The sequence below is a fragment of the Prinia subflava genome, chromosome 14, assembly GCF_021018805.1.
Source record: "Prinia subflava isolate CZ2003 ecotype Zambia chromosome 14, Cam_Psub_1.2, whole genome shotgun sequence".
Lineage (NCBI taxonomy): Eukaryota > Metazoa > Chordata > Aves > Passeriformes > Cisticolidae > Prinia > Prinia subflava.
The window spans coordinates 11,074,007-11,096,862 of NC_086260.1; the positions used below are offsets into that span (position 1 = coordinate 11,074,007).

The window sequence follows — 22,856 nt, forward strand, 5'->3', positions numbered from 1 at the left end:
TTCCACTCTTCTGGGACATTTTATCTCTCTCAAATACTCTTTCAGTTTTTATTAGATCAGTCTACTGAACAGGATATTACTTCTCATCTGAAACTGCTTTGCTGATCAGGTGCTGAGCAACTGCAGGGACAGATGTGACTGTCTTGTTTCAGAGCTGTTCTACCAACCTGCTGATTTCTAGTATTGGGCATAAATTTGCACCACAGGATACCACCTGGACTGCACTCCTGTGCCTGTCTCTGCCCTTTTTTTCATAGAGGAATTCAGTCCCTAGGGCTCTTCATGTGCTGCAAGACACCACAAATCTGCAAAATCATAGTGGTATGGTTGGATATTCAGCAGTTTGGTGCTCAGGTGAGGTCACCCCAGCGAGTAGCCTGGGCCCCATCTGCATCTCAGCCCTCTCACATACCCAGTCCATGTCTCTAGTGTAGCAGAAGGAGCCCTGTTCCATGCATGGCAGCAGCCTGATTTTATGGGTGGTTTCACCTGCCCAAGCTCAGCTCTTGTCAGAGACAGAATATCCCAGCTCAAGCATAGGACCACTTGTAGGTGGCAGTCAAAGTTAGCAGTGAAAACATGGACATAGTGTGTTCCAAGAAGGACAAACAGAAAATCTGTCTGTCCATCCAGCTGTCCAGTGGCACTCTGTGGGTGACACTGGCTCATCATAGTGTGTCATCTGGGCCTTGTCAGACAGCACCTTAGCCAGGTCCTGGGCTGCCTTCCCTTAAGCCACAGAGTCATTTGGGTTGAAAAAGACTGGACATTTGGAAAGAATTCTTCATTGGAAGGGTGTTCAAGCATTGAACAGGCTTCCCAAGGAGGTGGTGGATTCACCATTCCTGGAAGTGTTCCAAAACCATGATGATGTGGTGCTTAGAGACATGTTTCAGTGGTGGACTTGGCAGGTATGGATTAATGGTTGGCCTCCATGACTTTGAGGATCTTTTCCAACCTTCATGGTTCTGAACCTTCCCATGATTCCAACCTTTGTGATTCTGTGACCTCTAAGATCATCAAGCCCACGGTGGTCTCTAGCAACCTACAAGTGGGGCCATCTTGGGGGATGTCCCTGTGTCTGTTTCACTCCGAGCACCAGCCAGCTCCCTGCCATGTGTCACCGAGAAGAGGCTGAGCCACTCTCCTATTTATATCATGATGCTCCTGCTTTGCTATATTAGAACCAGCCTGAATCATCCAGCTGGACCCCTGGAAGATCCATTTCAGATTGTCAGCTGCCTCTTCAGTCACTTTTGCTTCTGGTGTCTCCTGTTTCAGGGTCATTGTCTCACATCCGAGTCCAGCCAAGAGCAGAAATAGCCTAATACTAAATAGTGGTCAGAAACCCTTCAGAGAATGCAGATCTTCAAAATCCAAACCACCTGCTGTTATGCAAGACCCTGTGGCCTGGAAGGAAGCATTCCACCTCCCTGCCAAACATCAGCCCATTGCTTGTTTGTATCTCTAAATTCCTCTTCCAGTCTCTGTGGGACAGTTGCTCTTGAGTTCCTCTCACAAATGGCATTTGCTTGCTGCACTGAACAGCTGGAGAGACAAATGAGCCTGTTCTCCAGAACAGCTCTAATCAGCCCCCTCTTACTTTTAGCACATAGAGGCTCGCATTTACAAAAAAAAAAAAAAAAAAAAAAAAAAAAAAAAAAAAAAAAAAGGAAAACCCCAAACAAACAAACCAGGCACGCAAACAAACAAAAAAACCCCACAAAATGCCAGAACCTCCTTCCTACCTCTTGTAGTTTCAGCGAGAATCAGAACAAAGATTTTTGAATTGGGTCAGTGGCAAACCCACTCAAGTCAGGCTTGATTTTAGCTGCCGAAGAGGCAGCCATGAATTCACACGTGGGCACGGGAATTCACAGTGGGATCTCTCCTGTGACTCGGGTTCCCGGGAGGAGGAGACACCTCGAGCCCAGAGAGAAATGTTAACCAAAGTTTGCCAGTGCCGCCGACCAGCCGCCTGAGACCCTTCGGCCGGGGGTGACCGGGGGTGGCCGGGGGTGGTGCTGTGTCCCGCCCGTTCCGGGCTCCGGCCCCTTCGTGCATATTCACAAGGAGGCGGTGTCCATCATGCCGTTATTCATGAGGTTTCGCGCGCTTTTGTGACCACGTGGGTTGGTTTTCGCGCGGATCGCTAGCGGGGCAGGAAGCGGCGATGATGGCGGTGAGCAGCCGGGCCGGGCTGGGCAGGAGGAGCCGTTCATTTGGGGTGCCACCGGGTCCTCCCCGCTGCCGGACACTTGGCGCTGCGGCCGTGCGGGATCCAGAGAGGATTTCGTGGTGGGGGGGACATTGGGGGTGCGCCCGGCGGTGCTCCCGAAACGCCGAGTGAATTTTCCCGCATGCCCGGCGCCGCAGAGGAGAGAGCCCAGCCGGGGCAGGATCGGACCCTTTTCCTCCGCTCCGGCTGCGCTCGGAGGATGGATTTACCCCCGTCTCCCCGCTCCATATGTCATTCTCGAGGAGGGCTAATTATTATAACTCATCGGTGATCCATATACCCCCCCTTCTGACCGCAGCCCCCCTGGCAGAGGCCCCTGGAGGCACTAGCCCCCTCTCTGCCTGCGGCCCCCTGCCCTCACCCTCCCTCCTGTCCTTGCAGGACTCCTCCGAGTCGCAGGCAGCGGTGACCAGCCCCGTGCGGAGCTCCCGCCGCGGCGATGCCTTCACGTCCAGCCCCGGTCGGGACCTGCCCCCCTTCGAGGATGAGTCCGAAGGGCTCCTGGGGACCGAGGGGCTCCCCGAAGAGGAGGAAGAAGGGGAAGAGCTCATTGGGGAGGGGATGGAAAGGTAATGTTATAAATGCCAACAGGTAAGAAAATCGTTCGGGGGGGTTTGTGTCCGGTGATGGGATGCTGGGGATGTCAGTGCAGCCAGCGACGTAGAGGGAGCTCTCCGGCTTTGTGGGATCCCTCTTCTGCGCAGGCAGCTGGGGTGAGGAGGCTGAAGAACTGCTGGGCAATGGAGAAAGGTCAGAGTAAGGTGTCATTTGAGTCCTGGGAAAGCTGAGCGAAGTGCCAGCATGGTCCAGGGTGGGTAAACCAGGATCTGCCTGGATGTGTGATGTGCATTCGGCCCAGCTCTTTACTTCTGCAGGCATGAATTTTGACGTTATTTTACTCACTAAGGCCTGCTGGCAAGCTGAACTTTACAACACAAAGGTTTGAATACTGGCATTCTTAACCATGGTTCTGGAGCCCTTTGCATTCCTAACCATGGTGCTGAAGCCCTTTACTCCAGGGCATTTTCCACTGCCTTCCTGCTCAACACCATTCTGTCCTGCTGCAGAATAACTGCCCTGACATCTGCCCAGCAGTAGCTGGAGAAGGGCTGCAGAATTGCTTTCCTGGCCTGATTCCCCTGTTGCTGTAACTGCTGCAGCCTGCTGTGCCGTGGCAATCTTACCTGCCTTACACGTGTCAGAGGAGGAAGATGCAGACATGGTGTCCAGGACAGCATTACACCTTTATATTGCAAATTCCACTCCTCTGGGACAGTTTATCTCTCTCAAATACTCTTTCAGCTTTTATTGGATCAGTCTACTGAACAGGATATTACTCTGTGTGTGTGTGCTAGGGACTACCGGCCCATCCCGGAGCTGGATGTGTATGAAGCAGAGGGCCTGGCCCTGGATGACGAAGATGTGGAGGAGCTGACTGCCAGCCAGCGGGAAGCTGCCGAGCGAGTGATGAGGCAGCGGGACCGTGAGCTGGAGCAGGGCATGGGCCGCATGAGGAGGGGGCTGCTCTACGGTAGGTGCAAGGAGCTGTACCACGTGTTCTCTTGTGCTTGATAATAACCTAGCCCTGCGGGGGGAGATGGACTCTTTACTCTCAGGTTAGTAGGGAGGTGTCTAGAGCTCCAGTGTGTCTGGGCTCTTAGAGAAATCATTGGCTGTGGGCTTGGCTGGATTCCCCATTGCGGGATCCCTTTCCTTTGGGTTTTCTAGGAGCTCATTTAGTGTCCTTCTGGTTACTGCTGAAACATAGTTAAGATCCTGGGCCTGTATCAAAAGGTTGGGATTCTACCAAGTGTATGCTGTAGAGTTTGTTGGTGTTGGTGCTCCTGTACAGACTTTGTGGGCTGGATGGAAGGGCCTTTGATGCACTTCAAGCTCCTTCCTTGGCCAGTGCATTAATGGACTTGAATGTGTGCTGTTGCATACAAATCTTCAAATTCACACCCTTAAAGTCTTTGTTATGCTGTGGAAGATGTAGGAGCAAGTCTAGAACTGGATTTAGGCTGGGCCTAGGATGTCTCTTTGTTTGTATCCCAGGCTGTGACCTCTTTACTTCCACAGCCTGTGCAATCCCACTGTGACTAATCCATAAGAGTGGGAATGGGAATCCCAGACCTTGAACAGTTTTTCCTCCCACTCCTTAGACAGTGACGATGAAGATGAAGACCGTCCTGCACGGAAGAGGCGGCTGGCAGAGCGGGCTGCTGAAGGGATGGAAGAGGAAGATGAAGACATGATTGAGAGCATTGAGAACTTGGAAGACATGAAAGGACACTCAGTGAGGGAGTGGGTTTCCATGGCAGCTCCCCGGCTTGAGATCTATCACCGCTTCAAGAACTTCCTGAAGACCCATGTGGATGAACATGGGCACAATGTCTTCAAGGAGAGGATCAGTGACATGTGCAAAGGTAGGGCTGGGTCACTGAAGGCTCTCTTTCTTTATATGGGTCACGGTACTTTGTGGTGATCCAGTACAGAGGTGGATATTTTGCTGCCTGCCCTCTTTGTTCCAGACGTTGAATCAGCACTTTAGGAAGGCCTGATGCTGATAGAGATAAATGAATAATGGAAACATGTCTGCTGTCTTCTTTGATTCTGTCTGATTAATTAGAAGGCCCCTGGCGTCTGCTCCTCATTAATATTCATTTTGTAGAAATGCTAGCAAAAGAATATGTGGGGCAGCAGACAGTGGTTTGCAAGTTTGTGATCTGAAAGAGACAACAATTGCTTGCTGTGTGCACCAGTTACTTTCTCACACTGGAAACTGGATTATCCAGCAAGGGTACACAAATAGACCTTGTGACTTCGGAAACCGTCAGTGTTGCAGCCTTGTAATTCTGACTGGACGCTGCCCGAAGAAATGGTCATTAAGGCTGTCATTGATGAGTTTTAAAAGCAGAAACTGTCACATCTAGGAACAGCTCATGTAGCTGTACTTGTGTATTTCTTCTTTATATTGAGCAGAAGCTTGAGCAGTGGAACAGGATCAGTTTTATAAAGCTGGGAAATAAAAGGCATTTGTCTCATCCATTTCCATGAACATAAGACACAGGAGATTTTTTGCCAGCCATTCAGCACACATAATGTCTCTCCTATTAACTTCTGTTTCCTGGAGGTCTCTGAGAGAGTTGTGTATTGGGCTGAAGCTTTTGAATTTCAGGAACACTGAGCCTGGGAAGTATCTGTGCAGAACTGGAGAGGAACAATCACAAGCTTGGTACTGATGAAGAATTTGTTAGAGAAATAAATTTAAAAGAGTTTTCCACCCATTTTCAGTTTGTTAACCTCTAAACTTCTGGGAAGGTGTAGAGATCTAGTAACTGCAGCCTGCATAACACAGGCTTGTCTATTCCAGCTATCCTTTTTAAACTCCTTTAGGAGTGAACAAGCTGAAATTACAATTCACCCCATCTTTTTCTTAAGAGAACAGAGAGAGTCTGGTGGTGAACTATGAGGATCTGGCAGCCCAGGAGCATGTCCTTGCCTACTTTCTACCTGAAGCTCCAGCAGAGATGCTTAAGATCTTTGATGAAGCAGCCAAGGAAGTGGTGCTGGCCATGTACCCCAAGTATGATCGTATTGCTCAGGAGATCCATGTCCGTATCTCCCACCTCCCTCTGGTGGAAGAGCTGCGGTCACTCAGGTAAGAGCAGAACGACCAGAAGTGGCTGTGGGGCTTGCATTATGCTTTGGGGTGCTCAGGACTCACCTCTGAGCTAAACTTCTGGATAAGTCTAACAGGATAGCTGAGCTTAGCATGGGAAAAATCATACTAAGGATGAACTTCCAGCATCCCTGAAGTAAACTTGTGCCTTGTAGCGAGAGTATTTCTGGAGAATGTTTTGCCTTCTGTGCCCTGCAGGCATCCAGCATACCTCTGTCTTTCCTCAGGCAACTGCATTTGAATCAGTTGATCCGGACCAGTGGAGTGGTGACAAGTTGCACAGGGGTCCTGCCTCAGCTCAGCATGGTCAAATACAACTGCAGCAAGTGCAACTTCATCCTAGGACCGTTTTTCCAGTCACAGAACCAGGAGGTGAAACCCGGTTCCTGTCCAGAGTGTCAGTCTCTTGGCCCATTTGAAATCAACATGGAAGAGGTAAGAGATTGTGTGCTTGCCTGGAAGAGAGTGGCTGCTCATCCTGCTCCACTGCCTGTTCCTCACAGCCCTGCTTTGACTCCCACCTTTGGAGAGGGGTCTTCTGATACATCCAGGGGGCTGTGAAGATAGGTCTGTTTGAGGTCTCTTTGAGCTCTTGCCCTGAATGGCTCAGTTTATCAACCAAAAGTAATTTATTGCCACACTGTAGGTGTTTGGATTGAATCTTGCCACAATTATCTTTGTGGTACACAGTTATTTATTACTATTTTAGAAATGCAGACACAATGCTGTCTAGATCTCCTTCCCAGGTTAGATCAGTCTGTCCTGATCTGTCATTTAAGGAAACCAGAGGGCAAAATCATTGATGTGGAGCTTCTGACTTTCATTCTTTGCTTTGATACCTTTAACCATCACTAGTGGAGCATTCTCCTCCCAGGGAGTGGTCCGGTGTTTGGGTGGACAACACTGTGGAGGCTGAAACACAGTGGTGAAATGCAGCAAAGGGCTTTCCTGTCCCCAATATTGTCTATCACACCCTGGAATTGCTCCTCACAACCTCCATCTCCTATGTCCATAGTTTTCTAACTGAAGTACAGTAAGTCTTGGAATAGCCCTTCTCTCTGAGGTGCCTGTGGAGAGGCATGCTGGTGCCTGCTAGACTTGCTGGGTGACTTTGATTTTGCTGGTGCAGACAGTCTACCAGAACTATCAGCGCATCAAGATCCAGGAGAGCCCTGGGAAGGTGGCTGCGGGCAGGCTGCCCCGCTCCAAGGATGCCATTCTCCTCGCTGATCTGGTGGACAGCTGCAAGCCAGGAGATGAGATTGTGAGTACATTGTTCAAGTATCAGGAGAGCACAGGGTATTTTTAAATTCTGACAGTGACATCATGGGAACATCTCTGGGTAAATAGGGAGGGGTTGTCCTAAAATGCATTTGAGCCTTACCTTAAAATGGAGAGGGGGCTATTTTGTACTGTGCAGGCACTGACACAGCATTTCCTGCTTCCCAGGAGCTGACAGGGATCTACCACAACAACTACGATGGCTCCTTGAATACTGCCAATGGGTTCCCAGTGTTTGCAACTGTGATCCTGGCCAACCACATCGCCAAGAAGGACAACAAGCTGGCCGTTGGGGAACTGACTGATGAAGATGTGAAAGTGATTGTGGGTCTATCCAAGGATGAGCAAATTGGGGAGAAGGTGGGTTAGCCTCAGACATCCCTTCTTTTCCTGTTGATAGCTTGCCGTCACCTGGAAGCTGGATCAGAAAGTGATGAAATGGGTCAGCTGGCCAGACAGTGGTTAAAGGAACCCAGAAATCCCAATTCTCTCTAAATGGTCTTCTGTAGCTGTCAGACAGCTGTTGATGAGAGTCAGTTATAGGAGAGAAGTAAGTAACCTCCCTTGTACTTTTGGAGGTCAAATTTTCTGTTTCTCCAGTTCCTTCACTGAGCCTTCTACATAATAACAGGACTAGAAAACAGGTGAGAGACTCAGACACTGCTTATATCTGATCAGTTTTCTCTCCCTGTATCTTAAAAGTCAAGTGGCAGAAGTGTTCTGTGAGGGCAGTGATTGCATCTCAGTCCCCTAAAGAGGATATTATTGCATAACTTAAGTTGTGATGGAGATTTTAGCTTTGTGTCCTCTATATGGTAAGACCTGAATCCAATATTTGAAAGAACAAAGCTCCTGGACTGGTGCGTGTTCACCCTCACTTGGGTCAGATTTAATCCCTGTAAAGGGGGACTTCGCTCCATTGCCTTGGCTGTGCTGTTGTTACAGTGACTGCTGTTGCAGTGGATGCAGTAGCTTCAGTTGAGTCAGGAGTGTTTTAACATGAATAGTCTCCAGCAGCAGGTTATTTTCAGAATACCCTTGAGAAAATAAGCCAATTCATAATATTTGACTATGACAATAATTCATGTGCAGCATAGCCCATTCGAGTACGGTCATAAGCCTCTGATCAAGGTCCCCACCTTTACAAGAGCTGATAACAGGCACTTGTGATGTGCCTTGTGTACAACACAGTTGTGGAGGCAGTGGCAGCAGCTTCCAGCACCAGACTAAATAATCTGCCATGTACCAACAGCAGCATTTTTGTGAAGCTCCTTCAGGCAACACTGGGTGAGTCATTACCTTTGAAAAAGCCCTCACACCCTGGATAATAATATACTCTTTGGGGACAGCAGTATCGTAAGAGTAGCTTTAGATATGGTATCTTGCTGATGTTCATGCAAGACTGTTCAGAATGGGAACTGGTATTCCCTGGACTACTTCTCTGGTTTCCTTTTCAGGTTTTTGCCAGCATTGCTCCATCTATTTATGGACATGAAGATATCAAAAGGGGCTTGGCTTTAGCTCTCTTTGGTGGAGAGCCCAAAAACCCAGGTGAGTGTCACTTTGGTCCTGCCTCACTCAGGGAAGGAAAAAGGGCCTGGGTTTTATCTGGGCCATTGCAGTAAGAGCGGTTAGAGTTGTCTGTGTGGCTTGGTAACAGACAAGGTTTAGCAGACGGAGGGATATCTGTGATTGAACTGGCTATTTTATCGCACTGAAAACTCTGTGTAACAGTAAAAGTGCTATGACTGAAAACAGCTCCTGCTGCAAACCTAGGCAAGTTTTTATCCCTCCTCTAGGAGATCACGTTTAATGCTCGTTCAGAGGTTTGACCTTCTGGCACCCTGATTAGTTATCATCTCCTTAGAAGTATGTGTTAGGATGTATCAGCAAGGTTAGAAAGTCTGTTTTACAAAGATGACTGCTTCCAAAACTGACTTTTTTTCCTCAGCTTTCCTGTAAACTGGTTGCCATGCCTGCTTGTTGCCCTCTTTTTAGCTTTATGGTGCTCAGGGCAGGGTTGCTGCCAAGCCATGCACTCAGCTGCCTCATGGTTTTCCCATTGCTTTTGTAGGTGGCAAACACAAAGTTCGTGGTGACATCAATGTGCTTCTGTGTGGAGACCCTGGTACTGCAAAATCACAGTTTCTTAAATACATAGAGAAGGTGTCAAGCAGAGCAATTTTCACCACTGGCCAGGGTGCTTCTGCTGTGGGTCTCACAGCCTATGTGCAGAGGCACCCAGTCAGCAAGGAGTGGACTTTGGAGGCAGGAGCCCTTGTGCTGGCTGACAGAGGTGTCTGCCTGATTGATGAATTTGACAAGGTGAGCCCAGCTTCATCTCTCTGGGAAGGATTAGCTGTGAAGCAACCAGCTGTAACCTCTGTCCACTGAGGACACACTGTAACTCATGGTGACATCTCCCAGATGACTGAAGTGCCTGCAGTTTGCTTAGGCCCTTGCTGTTCCATAGTGCAGTTTGTTGCCTTTTCAGAGCATCTGAAGCTGATACCCCTTGCTGTGTTTGGCAGGGGGATATAGGCATAGTTTGACTCTAAATCATTTTTGCTTTCCTGTAGATGAATGATCAGGATAGGACCAGCATCCATGAAGCCATGGAACAGCAAAGCATTTCCATCTCCAAAGCAGGCATTGTCACATCCTTGCAAGCTCGTTGCACCATTGTTGCTGCTGCCAATCCCATAGGTAAGTGCTGAAAGGCTGACTACAGAACCATCTCAGGCTCTCAGCATAAGTCCACAGTCATGAGAGCTGTGGCACAGCTTTGCCTCTCTGAGCCTGGTGCCTTCGAGTCTGGAGCAGGGATCAAGTGAGCAGAAAAGTCTTCAGTAACATACTGGAGGTCTGTCCTTCCTCCAGAGCTCCAGCCTTGGAGGCTGTTTCACCTGGATTGTCTCTGTGACCTAGGTGGGCGATACGACCCGTCGCTGACGTTCTCAGAGAACGTAGACCTGACAGAGCCCATAATCTCTCGATTCGATATCCTGTGCGTGGTGAGAGACACGGTAGACTCAGTGCAGGTAGGGGCTGTGCCAGGAGTCTGAGTGTGTGCTGGGCTTCAGTGCTGCTGTGGGGATGCTCAGCTGCAGCTGTCCATTGAGTTTTTTCTGTCCAGTGAGTGTGCTCAGTGTCTGTTGGTGCATTGCTCTCTTGTAGGATGAAATGCTTGCCCGGTTTGTTGTTGGCAGCCATGTCAAGCACCACCCAGGCAGCAAGGAGGCAGTGAATGGGGACACTAATGAGGTCATCCTTCCCAACACCTATGGGGTTGAACCCATTCCTCAAGAGATCCTGAGGAAATATATCATCTACGCCAAAGAGAAGGTCCACCCAAAACTCAACCAGATGGACCAGGACAAGGTGGCCAGGATGTACAGCGACCTCAGGAAGGAGTCTATGGTGAGAATGCTGAGGAGAGGAGGGAAGAACTGTAGGTATCTAGACTGCAAATCAGCCTGAGGCTGCTCCAGCATATGTTGATGCATTCTTGCCATTCCCATCACAAAAGTCTGTGCAAGTGTTTTGTGAGAGACAGGCAGATCCTGCAGTGTCTGCTGAACAGATAATTCTTCATCTAAGTGCAGAATCTTGCCTGTTGGTGATGTGTGGACTGATGGACTGGACACATGTACAGTCCCTGTTATAGCAAAGTCCTTTTCTTGTCACCCAGTATGGCAGGCTCACTGGAGATGTTTGCATTCACTCAGATCCGCATGCTCCTGGTACATTACAGGGAGTTATTATCTGTACAAATGCCCTTCTCTTTTGTCTGTGGGATGTCTCAGGCTCATTTCATGCTCTCCAAGTGAAAGAGGAATTTGTTGAGGTGTGAGGGAGATTTTTGGGGTTTGGGAAAACTGTACCTTTTTTTCATTGGCTTTTTGTTTCATTAACTCCTAAAATTTGCTGGAGGGAACTGGATTGCTAATCTTGGAAAGGCCCTAAACAGTGTCACAGAGTGACCGCACAGCATCCCCTTGCACTGTGCTGAATTCAGATGAACGGGGAAGCTGTGCCAGGCTGGGTGGCCACGCCAGCAGGTGGCAGAGCCTCCTTAGCCTGAGTCACCCTCAGAGGTGCAGAGAGCGCCGAGCAGGGTAAAAGGAGCTGGATCCTGGGCCAGAAGGCCCCTGTCTTGCCCTGTGTTTTGTATCCTTCAGTAAGGTGTTGCCTCCTCCCCTTAGGCAACGGGCAGCATCCCCATCACGGTGCGGCACATCGAGTCCATGATCCGCATGGCCGAGGCGCACGCCCGGATGCACCTGCGCGATTACGTGGTGGAGGACGATGTCAACATGGCCATCAGGGTGATGCTGGAGAGCTTTATTGACACACAGAAGTTCAGTGTCATGCGGAGCATGCGCAAGGTGGGCAGCGCCTGGGCCAGGGGTTGTGGCTGCACCCCAGGCCCCGTGGGTTCAACTGCAGCCTCCTTGCACTGCCCTGGCTGTGGGAAGAGACTTCATGCTCTGCAGGGGTCTGTCCTGTGGAGACAGGCACTGAGCTTGTGTAAGTGGAATACTGTGGGTCTGAAGTGTCAAGGAAGTTCCTTGTCTGGTCACCCTGGAGCCACTCTGGCAGTCACACTAACACCACCTGAGCTGGGACCAAGGCCACTTCACAGCTACACACCACACTCACGATCAGACAAGGTTTCCTTACCATCTTGACCCCAGGTTTTTCCGTAGCAGAGTCTCAAACATCTGGATACTTAAAATAATTTAATCATTGTGGTATAACAACAGCTCAAGCTGGGTGCCTTTGAACCGTGACTGTCTCTTGCTAATCTGTGGTGAGGCAATGTCTTTGTTGGGTCTGAGAACGAAGTATACCTCGATCCTCTGAGTCAAAAGCAGTGCCACGTCTATTCTCTTGACACTTTCCCTGCTACTTTGGCACAGGGCACCTGCTGCTGCTGCTGCCAGGTGATCAAGCCAAGCAGGCAGTTTGTTTCTTCATGTTTTTATTGGGCTCACAGGGTAGCACTCACTGTGGGTTAGTGTGCAGTCTGCCCTGTTCTCTGAGTAGCAGGGGCTGGCTCCAAACAGCTCTTGTCTGGCCACATGCTGGCATTTATCCACTGCTGAGTGTCTGCCCTCTGGCTGGACGACTCGTGGCCTCTCTCTTTGGTCCAAACAGCCAGCCAAGTATGAGCGTCTGTTGGGGAGGCACAGGGCAGTCTGAGTGTCTGTTGGGCAGGCACAGGGCAGTTTGGGTTAAGGGAAACAGCTGTGTCCCTGTGGGCTGCACAACCCCACAGCAGTGCACTACTAGCACCCAAGAGGCACCAGCACCCCTAGGGAAATTCCAGATAGGAATAGAAGCAGTTAGCAGAGGAATTGTGGCTGTTAGAGGGCTGCCACTGCATGTACAGGTGGCAGCTTGGCAAGGCCATAGTCACTTGAGATACACTAAGGGCACAGGTGACAGCAATGTCTCTGTGTGCTCTGTGGAAGGAGGGGTTTGGTTGATGTTGGGCACTTCAGTGCATCACTGTTCTGATCCTCATGGCTCATCTCATCCCTCCTAGACGTTCTCCCGCTACCTCTCATTCAAGCGAGACAACAACGAGCTGCTGCTGTTCATCCTGAAGCAGCTGGTTGCAGAGCAGGTGATGTACCAGAGAAACCGCTATGGAGCCCAGCAAGACACCATAGAAGTCCCAGAGAAGGACCTCATGGACAAGGTATGGGCTTATAACCAGCTGCCTCTGGGACTGGTTCATGCTCTCTCTGCAGCCTCAGAACCAGAGGCATTCTGAGACTTTTAACTTCTTCCTGTATTATGATACCATAAAAACCATTGGTGTTAATCAATATAACCCAACATCAGGATTGTCTCCTCTGTATCTGCTCCTCTTGTTTGGAAGTGCTGTATTCTTCCCTCTCTGTTCTCACACCCCCTCTTAAAGCTTTGGGGTTGGAATGGTAAATGCTGCTTATGCAGGTGAATGAGAACTCAAGTTCCCTGGCATCTGCATTTGAAGAAGCAAAAAGCAGAAAAATCTATGTGTATGAACTTTTCCAATCCCTCCTGAGGCTCACTTGCCTCCTCCTTCATGCACTTCTGACTTGGCCTTTCCGTGCAAAATACTGACCTTGCTTGGCACTAAAGCAGTGTTTGATTCCTGGATTAGTGCTTTTCTGCTCTTTGCATCAGATGTGCAGAGTAATTACTTCCAGAACCACAGCTTGGTGTTGCCCCAAGTCAGTTGACCACCCCCAGTCAGATGTGTCCTTTGCAGAACTCTCCCACTGGATGAGGTTTTGGGGGCTTTTGGATTGGAGTTACATTCTAGCTCCGGTGGAAGTAAAAGGACGAGCTGAGAACAGGCATAAGCTGAGCCAGCATCCTCTCTTGGCTCAGCTCAGCACTGCCAATGCTCCTTCCTCCTGACCTGCAATCTCCCCTGCTACTGCAGCTCTGGCTCCTGCTGAGCAGAGCAGAAATTGCTGACTGTGAAATTTTATGCAGCCTCTGCTATGGAAAACCACATGATTCTTACTTTGATTAAATAAACATTTACCTCTCCCCTCTTCCTTCTCCAAGGCTCGGCAGATCAACATCCACAACCTCTCAGCCTTTTATGACAGTGAAGTGTTCAAGATGAACAGGTTCAGCCGGGATGTGAAGCGGAAGCTGATTGTGCAGCAGTTCTGAGGCTGGCAGCCACATGCTTCTGTGAGATGAGACCTCCATCTTGCAGCCCTGCAGGAATGCTACTGAGATTGAGCCAGAGGGACTAGGTTGCACGTCTTCTTGCTTGCTTTGTACCTAATGGATTAAGGGAGTGCTGAGCTGCTGAAGACCTTGTAAATAGAACAGAATTAAGTAGTTAAATGCCCTGTCAAGTCTGTTTAGCAACTTCGTTCACTATTTTGCCTTGTAGCTAAGCACAGAAGGGAGAGAATTGCTGGCGATATACATGGCTTGCTTTCTGTTTGTTTGTCACTAGTTGTTACAGGCTCCTCTGCAAGAGAGACCAAGTGGGAGCATTTGGAAAACATTATCCATCCCCCTTGGATTGTAAGCACCCTCAGGGATTCTCTGTTCCTATCTCTGGTGACTGTACAGCCTCATGGGTGATCATTGAAATGGCTTTCAACTCTCCATGAACCAGCCAGTCTGTGCTCCAGGCCTTTGTGCATGACACTTGACATTTCCCCAGGTGCCCACATGGGTTGACCTTGTGGTGCTTGGTTTCTGCAGGGAAGGAGGGGGGAAGCAGAGGAAGACAAGAACTGAAACAAAACATAGCTCTTTCTGATCTTAATGATGATCTGTATGGTCACTGAAAACTTCAGTACCTGCTGGGGAATCTCCAGAGGCAGGAGTGGAGAGGCTTCTCTTGCGTTAGTGGATGTTATCTCTCTATAGCTGTCAGCAGGTGTGAATTTACAGCTAAATCCAAGTGCTACCTTTGACACCTAAACTGAACACCTCCCTCACATCCATTTGTTGAGGATGGAGTATCCGTGGTGCTGGTTTTAGGCATGGTAGTGGAGGACGCCTAAGGTGGACGTGTTCAGGGAGGAGAGGATGGGCTCAGTGTTCACATGCAATTTTCTTATTATGTGTGTTTTAAATACATTTGTTTTTCAATACTTCTGCGTTTCCTCTTTCGGTAACTTGTGCCACCAAGAGTGGAATTAAGAGCTTGAGTGGGCAACCTGGATGCTGCATGAACTGCCCAGCAGTTTGTGGGTTAGGTTTGGGTACAGTCACATCTCATATTTTCTCCTCAGATTAGTAGGAACAGCCAGTGCTGGCTTTCAGCTCTAGCTGAGACATCTATGGAGTGATAGCAGAACACAGTTACCCTGCCATGAATGAATGGACCATGCCATGAATGCTGCCTTTCCCACCAAGGACCTGCCTGCAGTGGTTCCTGCCTTGCCTGTTTATGTTTGTATCCCACTGCAACTTGTCCCATCACTGTATTTCCCACCTCCCTTCCTTACACACACTTGGGTTAGACAGCCTTGATCTCATGCCTTGACTGCCACTTAGATTCCAGTCTGGGAGAAGCAGTAACCCCTCTCCAGGATGCATCTGAGCTCTGCAGTGAATGTGCTTTTTCCTGGCTGGAGCTGCAGGACCTTACGGCATCTCCAGCCTCCCGCCTGAGCTCAGGAGAATCTGTGAGCTGGCTGCTGCAGTTGAGTGCTGACCAAGCAGAGGTGTCCCTGACACTGGGGGTTTTGTCACGGTGATGTGTGTGCGGGTGTGTCCTCCCAGCCTGGAGCCAGCAGTGCTTGAGCCCTGCTGGGGTCTGAGCACAGGACTCTCAGCCTGAAGTTGGCTCTGTGTGTTGCTTCCTCTGTCTGCCAGCTCCCTCCTGTGTATTTGTTTAACTGTTTGGGTTGTTTTTTTCCCTTCCTACTGGGTCTCTGTCTATCAGGACTTTCTGCAGGCAGCCATAGAGACTCTTCCTGGTATTCCTTCCCTGCCTGAGCAAGCCTTTGTCCCTGAACGTGGGCCTGGATTGGGTCTGCGTTGGGGATGGCCAAACTGCTGCCGTTGCCTGCAACTGCCTGGTGAGGTCCAGTGTGGTTCCTCAAGGACACAGCTGTTAGCACCTCACCTTCTGCTGCCAGAAGCCACAGAGACTGTCCATGGGGACTGCAACTGCAAGCACTTGCACAGTGTGCCCAGCGTTATGGGAACTCGCATACCTTGGTGGGGCGGGTCCTGGCCCTGAGAGAGCAAAACCAGAAATAACAAGGGATGCAAGCTTGCAAACTGGTGTCTTTGTGTCAAAGAATGGGAGGTGCAGGAGGAGGAAGGGGCTTTGTGTCATACCAGAGAAGTAGAAAATGCTTCCTAACCCTTGCAACTTTTTGAGGCCTCTACTATGCCTGAAGTGACGCAAGTTAAATAGGTGGCCAGACATGTCACTGCAAATCATGAGAGATACACAGGAATGGGGCCGGACTCCTGATTTTCCGAACTCCTTGCCCTGCTGCTGGACTGTTGATAGGCACCATTCAGTTTTGTCCTACAGTTTTCTCCTGCCTCCTGTGCTCTGGTCCCATCTCACTTGGCACATGAAGTGAGCACTGGCATCAGAGAGATACCATTGTTGGAGGCACTTGTTTGTCATTTTGCTCACTGTTTCCCAAATCTTCAACACAAAGGCAGTTGTGCCCTCCCACCATTGTGTTGCCAGCATCCAGCAGAGCAATGAATTCTTGCAGCTGTGCCCTCTATAATGCTGGCATCAGCTGCTCACTGGAGTGTTAATGCCAGTCTAAAGGCATGTTCCTCCTTTCACGGCCACTGAGCTTTTCAGATTCCCTGGAGCAAGCTTTGGCTGTTGAAAGCATCAGGTGTCTGGTCTGGACAGGGATGCAGGCGGGTGAAAACATGCTGCTCTGAGCAGGGACTGCCTTGCCAGGAGCCACGTTCCTGCTGAACATAGCGAGGATTTTGCTGCACAGCTCTGGAGCCCAGCAAGCCAAGCCACACTCATGGAATGAGGAGTTGCTCCCCTGATGACCTTGAGTTTAGCCAAGCTTGTGCACTTGGCTTCTTGTTGCTGTGATTCAAACTGCACAGTTCCCCTGGCAGGCAGGGGCAAAGGCAAGAGTGGGGGAGGTGAGTTCTGTTCACAGCAGGCTATGCCTGAGCTCACATGGAAGATAATAAAGGTGCTCCTTGTAAAGGACAAAGGGCTTTATGGAGACCAGTGGTGTCCTTTCTTGTGGTCATCTTCCCCTTGGGACTGTGGTTGTTGCCAAAGGCTGGTCAGTTTGACTTCAAAGAGCATCTGGATTTGAAAAGGCCATGATGGGCCAGATCCTGATCTAGTTTAATCTGAACATGCTGACTGCAAACTCCTGAGAGAAGCAGCAAGAAGCAGCTATGTATCTCAATAGCCTGTTTGACTTTAGCTCAGCATGGAGCAAACACATACACAACACACACAAACAGTGCACCTGCTTGGGGTTTATGAGCAAGTGCCTGCAGATACCAGCTAATCAATCAGCATGTGTGAGCTGGGAAAAAGGGAAATACAGAGTTTGCAGGAAAGGGCTTTTCATTTGTACTAGTGGAGTTTAGCTTATGCCTTTATTGTGATCATAAACCAACACATTACCACTGGAAGTCATAGGCTTATCCAGTGTGCCAGTGGTTGTTTCTGAGTTTGCCTGTCAAATGGCAGATGCCCTTGAATAGGTGAAGTTCTACATTCAGTGATGTGTGTTTTTCACCAAGTAAATGCCACAGCCTCTTGGGAAAACCAGCATGTTCAGCAATTCTGGAGCAGCAGTTTCTCTAATGCCAGACCTTAGCTGCAATCTTCTTTGTCCATCCCCACTGTGTTTACTAAAGAGCTGTCTGGAAACTGGTTGACAAGAACTTCCCCAGTGTAACAGTGTTCAGGATGCAGCAGTTGTGTTGGATAGTGGCATCTTCCCATTCTAGTGCAGTTCAGCCAGAAGGGCTTTTTCAGGTGCTTACAGCTCTGCCCTGTTGACCTCAACTCACCTGAATTCCAGCATATGAAGACAGTATGGGAATGTGTTTAGAGCAGATGTGTATCCACAGATACAGGTGAGCCACTGCAAACAGCTACATTTCCTACTGTGCTGCAGCAAGGATGCACTCTGAACTTCCTAGTATTTTTCCATCTCCTAAAATACTTTTCTACTTAACAAGACAGAGCCAAAATTGGATCAGGCTTCTGCCGTATTTTGCATCTATTATGCAGTTCGTGCTGCCATCACTGACTTAATGTCTCCATTATCATGGAGCACTGGTCTGCCAAGGATTCCAGCCATCCAGAGTGCCCCTCAGCCTCTACTGAACATTTTTGAGCAGCCTTAAGGGGCTGCTGAGCTCTGCATTTTTTATAGCAAAAGCACCTTAGAAGGGCTTGTGCTCCTTTCTGTTAATTTTGCAAGTCACTTCTCTAAAGGAGAGGTAAGGCTGTCGGGGGAACCCAGAGGAAATGCCAGATTTCTTCTCTGGGTGATCTAGTGCTCGGGGAGACCTAACAATAACTGTCCATCTAAAAGATGCTGAATAGCTTCAGTCCCAGGAAATCCCATAGAAGCACATATGTAGGAGTACCAATAGAGCCTATGAGTCAGTGACTGGCTCTCCTCAGAGTCAACAGCCCTCTTCAGGTACAGGCTGATCCCTCCACTCTGAAAATACATACACGCATTCCAGCTTAGTCAGCTATTAAAATAGCTGACTGAAGATGACATTAAGCCTTTTCAGTTTAGCACAAAAAGCTATATACCACCTCTGGCTTCTACCCAGTGAAGATACTTTGCCCACTGAAAGATAGGAACTGCCCCTCACTTCTTAAGTCACTGTTCAAGGAGAGGTGTCAGGGCTCTGAGGGTACTAATAAGCCTTAATTGCCCTGACCAGGCTCTCCTGCGCCTCTGTCTACACCTATGGCCCAGTGCTCTCTTTAAGCTTAGCCTGGGGCCTATGTGAGCTTCTAGGGGGGAATACAGGTTTACGTCTCCCTGTGCCTGCTCAAAGTACCTGTTGCTTTGGGCTGTGATCCATGGACTGCCTTCCTGATCCTGGGCATCTTCTACTACTATGGAACTGGCAAGTGATTCCTGGGTGATGGCTGCCATCAGCAGATCTTGACTCTGACCTAGGGACTGACTAGTTTGGTGTTGGTCTGGCTCCATCACTGTGAGCTTCTCTGAGGATCTGGACTTCTGGTTGAATCTGAGAGTCATCTCTGAGCTGCTTATCTGTCTTGGGTACTGGGGGGCCTGTCCTGCTCACTGCTGTGCTCAGCTCTCTGATGTGTGCTCCTCAAACCTGGTACAATGAGGGTTTGACAGTAACTTCTTCAGGCTCTGGTCATATCTCTAAAACAGACAGAGCTAAGACTAAACTTCCTGTGCCTTGTCATCAATCCCTTGACTTTACTGGGCTTTATCTTGATTGTCCTTCTGCCCTAGTCAAAAGTTTTAGAAGATCTGAGGCTTGCTGCCCTCATGAGATCTTCACTTCCATAGATTTTTCATCCCTTCCAGAAAGTAATTTTCTTAGTGTGAGTTGATAATCTCAACACAGAGATAAAGGGGTTCTCTAAGCTGCACAGAGGCTCAGATTAAATAATGTGAATGGCCCCAAAAAGATGTACTCCATTCTTCTTCCTGGCTGGGGGCTCAGAAGTCACCACTTGTGTAAATGGAGGGCTGTGACCATCCCTCTGCACGCCAGCTGTGATAGAGCAATGTGACCTGGTTGCCATCCCCCTCAAGTGAGGAGCCCTGTCCCCTGGGCTGTGAGGAAACCTGTGTGAGATTTCAGCTGGAGAGCTGTCTCATTGCCCCAGGTGACTCTGTTAAAGGTTATTCTGGCCCCTTAATCAAATTCAATATAGCTCTGGTTTGCTCTGCCCTCTAGGAATCCACTGAGATTCGCTGTCAGAGTGGCTATTAATGCAGCAATCAGCTTCACTTTAGTAAGGAGAGAAACATGAACCTTTAGGGATGGGAGGCAGCAGGAGCATGTAAAAACAGGGAAAGTAAAGCACAACTTGTGCTTGTTCTTCCCCTGCACTTCACAACAGGGGATAGGAAAGAAGCAGTGCTGGTAGCAGCACTGTGTCTTAAGTGTGCAATGTGCTGTCCCTTAAAGGGAACAAGCTGATGCAGAGATGAAGAAAGGCTCAAACTGATATAAAAAATCTTGCTGGGGCTCTAAACAGAGCTCTTCCTTTCTAATTACAGCCTGTCCTGGAAGGCAGTAGTTGCTCCAGGTTACTCCTCTTTAAGTGTTTATTATGGATCTTCCCCAGCAGGACTTTGGATGAGAGCAGGAGCTGTGTGTTTTGCCCAGAGAGTGGCTACATGCCTGGGCTATGCAGGAATAGAGCAGGTACCCACCCCTGCTTGGTACAGTCAAAACGTTTCATGGTGTCCAAGAATTAAAAAGGCTAAATCAGCAAATGAACTTATATAAAGCTTGTCAGAGGCTCTGAAGTAAATTCACATAATCTGGAAAAAAGGAGAGGTTAAATCTTACCTTGTGCCTAAGGAAGGGCTGGACAGGCAGGGAGTTTTCCTCTTCTAGAGGGACAAGATGGCAAAAGGCTGTATAGCTTGATAGAAGATTGTATTAAATTGCATGGTGTGCCACAAGCCTGCTGTGTCACCCAACCTCTATCCCAAAGAGCAGGCAATCAAGGTAATGAGAACAGCCCATTTTTTCCTTCAGCTCTAAGAATGGCACAGATCACTTTTTGTTTGCCTGACAAGTGTCAGTGGGCAAAGACAGAAGGGTTAAGCCCTTTCCCTGGTACTAGTGACATCTTGCATTTTCTAACACTGCCAGAACTTAACATCTGACTATTTGTTTCGCTTATTATTTACTTTCTTGCTCTGCTGAGCACAGGCAATAGATCACTTTCACTTTTGTAGGTGAACTCAGTTTTGCTGTATTTGAGATAATAAAATATCTCACCATCATATTTCAAGTTAATGGGTTGCTGCTTTTTTTCAAGTGGAGTTTCAAAATAAGTTAAATTTCTCTTGAGATTAGATTGTGGTTAATTTCTTTTTAATTGACAAGTTTTAGGCACCAAGTTCTTTCCCTTAGCTATCACCTTGTTCCTCTAACTCTGTAGTATTTCTTTGCAGGCATCTTGGAACAAAATGTGACCCTTACACTGAAATGGGAAAGCTGGCTGAATTTCCTGAAGGCAAGAGCTGTTACAGTAACTCACAGGGGGAGACAGCAGAAGGATTTTCAGTTTTGCCAGCCTAAAATACACACTTGCTTTCTGATTCTGCCTAACAGACGTAACTGTGAAATTGAACAATTTTGGGGAAGAACAGAAAATCACAGATAATGGTAACACCAAGAAAAATTTCTGAACAGCTTTGAAGCAGCTATAAAAAAAGCATTTAGTGCAACTGTAGAGCCTCTTTTACCAGGGTTCTTTATGAGAATATACAGCAGGTAGGGAGGCTGGAGGGAGATCAAATGAGAAATGACAAGCCTTTGACTATAAAGCTGTCAATGCCTCAGAAGAGAGCCAAGCCAGCTGAACCTATTCCAGGGAGTGTGAAATGGAAATGCAAGAGCTGTGTTGGGTTGAAGTTGGAGCTGCTTTTTAAAGAGAACTGGTGCTACCCATCTCTGCCAGCTGTTTTCTGCCCCACTGGCAGCACTGACCTGGGTGATCGATGTTGCCACTAATTTTATTTAATTTTCTTGCCTAAGATGTATCTTCTCTTTTCATACTCCCCCTTTGTTGCTTAGTCTGAGATTGATGTATAATGTCAAAATAAATCCAGGGAGCACCATGAGCTTCTGAGATTTGGGGGCTGGATGTGGCAGGGTCAGGAGATCTGAAAGGCTTTTAGTTACCCACTTGTAGTAAGCCACCTGCATGCAAAGACAGCCAAATTACCAGCAACAAAGTGAAAAATGACAAGAGCATTCATTAAATGCCATGCCTGGGCTAAAATCTGAGTGCACTAAAGTGCTTTTATCCCATCTAATGGGTAAGTGACAGCTCAGTAGTTCCTGCTGCATTTCCTGCTTGGTGGGGGCTGGGGCCTGCATTAATTCTGTGATCAAAAGGACTTTCAGAGCCCTTTCCTGAATGAATGTGGTCTAAAAGAAGCCAAAAGCAAGTTCTTTGGTCCAAGCCTGTCAGCTTTGCCTTGCCATGCTGGGGAAAGGGTGCAGCCAGTCTGTTACCTGCCCTGGTCATGCTGGGAGAAGTTGCAGCACCAGAGCATATGATGGAGAGAAGCAGCTGGCAAAAAGAGGCTAGCAATTGCATAAAGGGGTGACATGTGCCAGTGCCAGCCTGGTAGGAGCTGTAAAGGTCAGTATCAATAATACCGGGTATCCTCAGGTGGCTGTTTGATTCATTACAGAGTTCAGCACGTTATGGCACATTGACACCTTTCTCTAGTGGTTGAAAAACAGCAAGTTCACACCAGAAAAAAATATACCATCAATTTTTCCTTCAGGAGATTCACTCTTCAAACCACAACAACAACAACAAATCATTTTATTACAGGGAAATAAAGACTCTGGAATGTTTTAAATGAACATTTACTTGAGGAATAAGAATGCTTGAATTTAAAATCCTGATCACCTTCAGACCTATGTCCTGATGTCTCAGTGACATGCTGTGTGGGAGAGGCAGAGTACTGGGCACAGGGTACAAGCATTGCAAGCATGAAGACATTCAGTGAAGCTGTGACAGTAGAGCTGTTTCCTCAGCTGGAGCTTGCAGTATTGGATTTTAGCACCCCCTGTCCTCCTAGAACATGTGATGAGAAAGTTGTTTTGAACCAAAGAGAAAAGTTCCTAGCCACTGCTGAGGAAAACTTGAAAACATGAGCTGAGTACCTAATGAGAAGGGACCAATGTGCTTTTGCCTCCCTTGGTTTGGAGTCATATCATATTTACAGCCTTCAACCAAGAGTTGCACAGCTTTTCTGAGGGGTCACATGCTGTAAGCTTGCACAGGAGGGGGGAGTGGGACAGCTGTAGCCCATCCACCTAGCAAGAGGGGTTGAATGCGGGGAGCTGGCTCATGTTCCCTCACAACTGCTGTGGTATTACAGGACCTGTTGAGCCTTTTCTTGGTCACCTGTCTGATAAAGCCCTTACTTGAGTCATTTA

The 22,856-nt window shown here is 48.4% G+C and overlaps 1 protein-coding gene across 1 annotated transcript; it reads left to right on the plus strand.

The window, feature by feature from the left end:
* Nucleotides 1–913: 913 nt before the first annotated feature.
* Nucleotides 914–14,827, plus strand: MCM2 (minichromosome maintenance complex component 2). Its single transcript, XM_063411779.1, has 16 exons — nucleotides 914–2,182; nucleotides 2,621–2,808; nucleotides 3,595–3,770; nucleotides 4,402–4,665; nucleotides 5,681–5,900; nucleotides 6,149–6,356; nucleotides 7,051–7,185; nucleotides 7,371–7,562; nucleotides 8,660–8,753; nucleotides 9,277–9,527; nucleotides 9,782–9,908; nucleotides 10,131–10,243; nucleotides 10,380–10,622; nucleotides 11,408–11,590; nucleotides 12,754–12,909; nucleotides 13,773–14,827. Exons 1-16 carry the CDS (start codon nucleotides 2,174–2,176, stop codon nucleotides 13,881–13,883), a joined length of 2,670 nt encoding a protein of 889 aa, XP_063267849.1. The 5' UTR covers nucleotides 914–2,173; the 3' UTR covers nucleotides 13,884–14,827.
* Nucleotides 14,828–22,856: the final 8,029 nt, after the last annotated feature.